Source organism: Myotis brandtii, unplaced genomic scaffold, assembly GCF_000412655.1.
Source record: "Myotis brandtii unplaced genomic scaffold, ASM41265v1 scaffold10, whole genome shotgun sequence".
In the NCBI taxonomy this organism is placed as follows: Eukaryota; Metazoa; Chordata; class Mammalia; order Chiroptera; family Vespertilionidae; genus Myotis; species Myotis brandtii.
The window spans coordinates 2,112,847-2,119,774 of record NW_005353325.1 but is presented as its reverse complement, the minus strand read 5'-3'; the positions used below and the strand labels follow the sequence as shown (position 1 = coordinate 2,119,774).

The window sequence follows — 6,928 nt, the reverse complement described above, 5'->3', positions numbered from 1 at the left end:
GAGAGAGAAACCTCAATGATGAGAGAGAATCATTGATTGGCTGCCTCTTGTACGTCCCCTATTGGGGATCAAGCCTGCATCCTGGGCATGTGCCGTCAACTAGAATTGAACCCAGGACCCTTCAGTCCACAGACCAACACTCTATCCACTGAGCCAAACCAGCACGGGCTCATATTTCTCTTTTGATTTAGGTCTTGGGGTCTGAGGAAGATGCCGTGGGTGATGGTTGCTCTCAGCAGCTGACGACTGCTAACATTCTCCGCTTCCTACTGCTGGTCCTGGTTCCATGTATCTGCGCTCTCATTGTCCTGCTGGTCATCCTGCTTTCCTTTGTTGGTGAGTGCTGTCATTATTAAAGAAAAATGAAGTTAAAATTAAAATTAGCATGATTTATAAGAGTTATTTCTACTTAGTACTTATAGAACTTAAAATATCAACTCAATAAGAGGGTTGGCTATTGACTAACTTAGGTAAACCTGCAGTTTTAGCTACTATAATCACTCTCCTAGTTATTATTAATACTAGAGGCCCGGTGCATGAAATTCGGGCAGGGGGGGGGGGGCAGGGGGTCCCTCAGCCCAGCCAGCACCCTCTTCAATCTGGGACTGTTGGCTCCCAACTGCTTGCCTGCCTGCCTGCCTGCCTGATCATGTCCTAACCACTCCCCTGCCAGCTTGATCGACGCCTAACTGCTCCCCTGCTGGCCTGGTCGCCCCCAACTGCCCTTCGCTGCTGGCCTGGTAGCCCCTAACTGCCCTCCCCTGCAGGCCCGGTCCCCCCCAACTGCCCTCCCCTGCCAGCCTGGTCTCCCCCAACTGCCCTCCCCTGTAGGCCTGGTTGCCCCTAACTGCCCTCCCCTGCAGGCCTGGTCCCCCCCAACTGCCCTTCCCTGCTGGCCCAGTCACCTCTAACTGCACTCCCCTGCCAGCCTGGTTGCCCCTAACTGTCATCCCTGCTGGCCTGGTCTCCCCAACAGCCCTCCCCTGCTGGTCTGGTCGCCCCCAACTGCCCTCCCCTGCTGGCCTGGTCGCTCCCAACTGCCCTCCCCTGCCAGCCATCTTATGGCAGCCATCTTTTGACCACATAGGGGCAGCCATCTTGTGTGAGGGTGTGACAGTCAATTTGCATATTACCGCTTTATTATATAGGATTAATTAATGGATTAATTAATTCAGTACATTTAAGGAGTGATTACTAGGTAGCAGAAACTTCGAAAGTCTCTGAGAACTCAAGGATGTTTAAATTAGTCCTTCTTTCTTAGCAACTCACAGTTGAGAGGAAGAAATGATTGTCACACAAGGCAACACATGTTGATGATAGAGGTATATACAAGGTGCTTTTGGGGACAGTCACAAGGCTTCATGGGGCATTAACATTTTAACTTTTGGAATAAAAATAGAAATTCAGGTTAGAAGGCAGTAGTACATGGGTCACATTTGACTGAGAAAAAAAGCAAGGGTAAAAGTATAACCCATGAAAGATGCTGATGGACTTGGGAAATGGGAAATTTTGGTAGGAAATGCAGCTAGGTTGATGGATAAAGTGCAAATGACACAAAATCTTACATGCCATCCTAAGGGATATGGGCTTTAGCACCTGGGTCATTGGTTTTCAAAATCTATTCCATAAAACCAAGGTTCTGAGAAAAAGACTCAAGGATTACACAATTATTTGCTTTAAATTTCTATTTAAAAAATTGAACTCAAATGTACACTCAAACTCAATGTTACATATTAATTTTTAACAAAGCAGAGACCAGCAGCGAAGTAATTTGTGCTGACAGATTTACTCATTTGTATTTGGATCTTGCTATCTCTCTTTAAATGAACAATATACTAAGTTTAAAAGGTGAGTTATTGGAAAAAAACACACAAAACAACTCAAAATCTTGCCATTGATAGCTACTTATTGCTATGAATCAATTAATTTGAACATGTGCAATCAAATAAAGTACAGAAATAAATAGCAAGATGATGCAGATCTAGTTGCACTACCAATGATTTTAAAATATTTTATTTCACCCAAACTATCTATTATTTTTATTGCTCAATTTATAAGTTATACATTTAGAATTTACACTGAGTGGCCAGATTATTATGACCAGCCAGATTATTATGACCACCCCATCAGTACTTCGTTGGACCACCTTTTGCCTTCAATACTGTGGCGATTCTTCTTGGCATTGACTCCATGAGATGTTGAAAGGTGATGCGAGGAATCTGACACCAAGTCTGATGAATAGCACTGTCCAGTTCTGTGAGATTTGATGGTTGTGGAACCAGCTGCCTGATGGCTCTTTTAACTTCATCCCACAAATGCTCAATTGGATTGAGATCTGGTGATTGTGGGGGCCACCTAAGCAAGGTAAAGTCTCCCTCATGTTCTTGAAAGCACTCCTGCACAATATGAGTACCATGGCATGGCGCATTGTCTTGTTGGAAGAAGCCATCTCCATTGGGATATGCCATCAACATGATAGGATGAACTTGATCAGCAACGATACTTAGGTATGTTGTGCTATGCAAACATTTATAATGATCTGGCCCTCTAGCAACTTCAGCACCAAAATATAGCTAATTTGCCTACAAACGTCAGGTGGTCATAATAATCTGGCCACTCAGTGTATAAGGTAAATTAATCTCGATAAAATACAGCTTATGTCTATATTGTGGGTCTTAGACTCTGAGTGGAGGAAGGATGTTATTAAAATAGTGCTTTAAGTGGGTTATTATTTATTTAAATAATTTTTTACAGCTTCTTTGAAATATAATCCATATACTATTCAATAGCTTTTAGTATATTCACAGATAAATGCATGTCACCATAGTCAATTTGGGAACATTCGCATTATCTCAGAAAGGGACTCTATGCCCTTTAGCTGCCATCGTCCTCTCTTCATCCCCTACTTCTTTCCCTCTGTCCAGCACTAAGCAACCACTATTTACTTCCTGTCTCTACAGATCTCTCTGCCTTGGACATTTCATATGACCGTATGTGGTTTTTGTGACTGGCTTCTTTCGCTTGGCATAACACTTTTAAGGCTCATCCATGTTGTAACATATATTAGTACTTCATTCCCTTTTATGGCCAAATAATATTTCATTAGGTAGATATGCCACATTTTACTTACCTATTTAACAATTGATGGACATTTGAGTTGTATCTATCTTTTAGCTATTTTGAATTACGTTGCTGTGAACAGTCATGTACAAGTTTTTGTATGGACACATGTTTCATTTGTCTTGGGTTGATACCTGGTAGTAGAATTTTTTTTTTCTTCACTTCTGTATGGGATTAGGAGGTACACCAATTTTTAACCACTTAAATTTAATTTTTTTTAAAATTGCAGTTGATGTACGATATTATATTAGCTTTAGGTTAGTCGTAATTCTGATGTGGTCATGGGAAGATGCCAGTATCATGCTTTCCTACTCCACCATCTTGACTGGAAGAAATTAAAATCTGTAACCATTTTTTTTTGTTTTGTTTTATTAATCCTCACCTGAGGACTTTCCATTGATTTTGTAGAGAGAGTGGAAGTGAGAGAGGGGAGAGAGAGAGAGGAGAGAGAGAGAGAGAGAGAGAGAGAGAGAGATGTGAGAGAGACACACCAATTGGTTGCCTCCCACACGCACCCTGGTGCAAGGCCAGGGAACAAACCTGCAACACAGGTATGTGTCCTAGACTGAGAATCGAACTCACAACCTTTGGGTGTGAGGGTGATGCTCCAGTGGTGGAGCAACACCGGCCAGGACACTGTAACCATTTTTAAGTGCTATTTTGGCCTTTATGTAAATAATCCTTAGAAAGTGGAAGTTTTCCAAACATCTTCAAAAGTATTCATTTTGTAGTTCTGCACCAGTTGGTTTGATATAGATATATCGAAGTATCTGCCCAAATAAACATTTTCTATTTTATAACTGATATGCTTGTTGTAATGAGCAATAAAATCACTTTATATCTTTTTTTTTTTTAAAAAAAACCTCATTAAATTCTGTTTACTTTTAAAAACATTCTGTTTGGTTTGAGTTTACAACTCCCTGCTCTTTCAAAGTTTTGTAGCTATTTCTAGGTCTACAAGGGTTGCTAAGGGATGCTGGAATGCCAGTTGTGCATCAAAGAGCTCTAGCTTAAAAAGTCAAAGAGATAATAGTGAGAGGATTATCGATTAGGAAAAGGTAATAAAAGCCCTATGCTAACAAACACAGATGCTCTATGTGTATTTAATTTTGTCTGTTTGGGCTTCTGTCATGCATGAAGTCAAGATGGTAATAAAACAACTTCTGAAGATAAAAGAGTTGGACTTTATGAGAAATTATTTCAGCAATAGGCTATAGAAGAGAGCAGTACAAATAGTTCCTCACCTCAACCCCTAAACTGGAGTTGGAGCTACACATGTTTAGTTTAGTTTGGTATTTCTAAGATTAGCAGATAGTCTGAGCAGCTTGTATGATTCCCAAAGATTTGGATTTTAAAATAAGGTCTTTGAAAGGAAAATTAAAGAGTGAGAAAGCTACAATATTATACTTAGTTTTTTATTTATTAAGTTACAGTCTAATACTGAAGGGCCATGTGACATGGAGAAAGAGCTTAAAATTTGACAGGAAAAGGTCTGGGTTAGCATCTTACTCTCTCCCATTTACTGGATATGTGACTTTAGGTGCCATACTTTACCTTCTCTGTGAAATGGGGACTATAATCCTTATTTGTTTCACAGAACTGTTATGGAAGTCAAATAAAATAATTGTCAGTGTTTTTATAAGTGACAAAATTCATAATGAAAGTAAAGAATTTATTTTTGCTTATAAACATTATTAAATCAGGTAATTATTTTAATGAATAGTTTTATTTTACTTAAAATGAACTCAAATGTGTTTATCTTATAACTCTATTCATAAGAATTAAAACCTTTGATCCTGGCCTGTGTGACTCAGTGGTTAGAGCATTGGCTTGAGCACCAAAGGGTCACAGGTTTGATTCCCAGTCAAAGGCATGTACCTGGATTGTAGGTTTGATCCCTGGCCCGGTCAGGGCACATTCAGGAGGCAACCAATTGATGTTTCTCTCTCACATCAATGTTTCTCTCTCTCTCTCTTTTCCTCCCTCCCTCCCTCATTTCCACTCTCTCTGAAAAGCAATGGAAAAGCTATCCTCTGGTGAGAAATAATAATAATAATAATTATAATACCTTTGTACTATGACCCATTGCCATAGTAATCCTATAATCTACAACTCCATAACCCCATAAACCAAGCCATTGCCACAGTATATTTTAATTGCCAATAAAGTAGCTAGAAAGGATAAAGTTGAGTGACTATTGGGTTTGCAATGTGATGACATTTATGCTGAGACTCGAGAGTTACTTTCAGAGGTTAATTCATCTATAATAATAAAAGCATAATATGCAAATCGATCAAACGACTGAACAACAGAACGACCGTCTGGACGACCTTCCAGATGACCTCCGGACAACCACGCTATGACATGCACTAGTGCCAGGCCAGCCGAGGTGGGTGCGATGCGATTGGCCAGGTGGGCCCCTCCATTGCCCCTTGATCGCCCCACAGAGGGAGGCCAGGCCACCCTTTGTGGGGTGATTGATGGAGGGCTCCGTGATCGATCACCCCAAAGGGGGAGGCCCAGACCACCCTCTGCGCAACGATTGATTGATTATGGAGCCCTGGCCGTGTGGGCAAGGCCTCCCTCTGTTGGGCAATTGATCGTGGAGCCCCGCGATTGATCACCCCAAAGAGGGAGGCCCAGGCCACCTGGCCGGCAGCCACAGAGGGAGGCCCAGGCCACTTGGCTGGTAGCGCTACGGCGGGTGGGTGGGGCCTCCCTCTGCAGGTGGGGCCTCCCTCTGCAGGTTGATCCACCTGGGGACCCCACGATCTATTGCCCCACAGAGGGAGGCCCAGGCCACTGGCCAGCGATGCTGTGGTGAGTGTGTGGGGCCGGCCAGCGATCACCCCACAGAGGGAGGCCCAGGCCAGCCAAGTGATTGCACCCCACACCTGTCACTCACAGAGGGAGGGGACCGGTGGCGGGGTGGGCAGTGCCACACAGATGGCAAGCAGTGGCAGCAGCGGGGGTGGGGCCAGCTGCCAGCAGCCGTCAGCTGGGGGAAGGAAAGCCCTGATAGGCCCTGATCACTGGCCAGGCCTAGGGACCCTACTGAGGGGCCCCAGATTGTGAGAGGGCGCAGGCCGGGCTGAGGGACACCCCCCTCTCCCCTGTGCATGAATTTTGTGCACTGGGCCTCTAGTTTCTTATAAGAAGTAAACTGGCAGCAGGTTGTACTGTCATTCCATGTCTAGAATCAGCTTATGCCATGGAGCACTTTATCAGACATTGAACTAATACCCTAAATTCATATATATATATATATATATATAGTATTTGCAATTAAAGTAAACTTATTTTGAGAAGCATGCATATAACAGAAGTACAATCAATAGTGGATATAATTTGATACTATTCATTCCTTTAACAAACATTTATTGAATGCCTCTTATGTGCACGTCAGTGGGCTATAGGCATTGGGTGCACCTGGAATAAAGCCTATTCTTACAGACTTCATGGTGCAGTGAGGAAGGAAGGCATTAAAAACAAAAGTCATGCAATCAATTAATTACAACAGAGGTAACTCCTATGTGGGAAGAGATAGTTACTATGAGAGCTTATGACAAGGGACTGAACCCAATCAGGTGAGGGAGCCTTCCTTGAGCGAGTGGCCCTTCCAACATAAACTCCATGAAGATGAAGTAAGGGAGTCACATAATTGATCTGGTTGGGGCTTTTATTTATTTATTTATTTTGGTGGTTTATTTATTTTTTTATTAATTAAAGCTTTATTGTTCAGATTATTACATTTGTTCCTCTTTTTTCCCCCCATAACTCCCCTCCACCCAGTTCCCACCCCACCCTC

The 6,928-nt window shown here is 42.6% G+C and overlaps 1 protein-coding gene across 2 annotated transcripts in view; it reads left to right on the top strand.

Annotated features, from left to right (window-relative positions):
- The window catches only part of CORIN (corin, serine peptidase), a 226,590-nt gene that overhangs the window by 45,222 nt on the left and 174,440 nt on the right, over positions 1 to 6,928 (top strand). For both annotated transcript variants that reach the window (XM_005853139.2, XM_014534321.1), the window contains exon 2: positions 192 to 336. In XM_005853139.2, the coding sequence (XP_005853201.1) occupies positions 192 to 336 (145 nt within the window). The remainder of the gene's footprint in view (positions 1 to 191; positions 337 to 6,928) is intronic.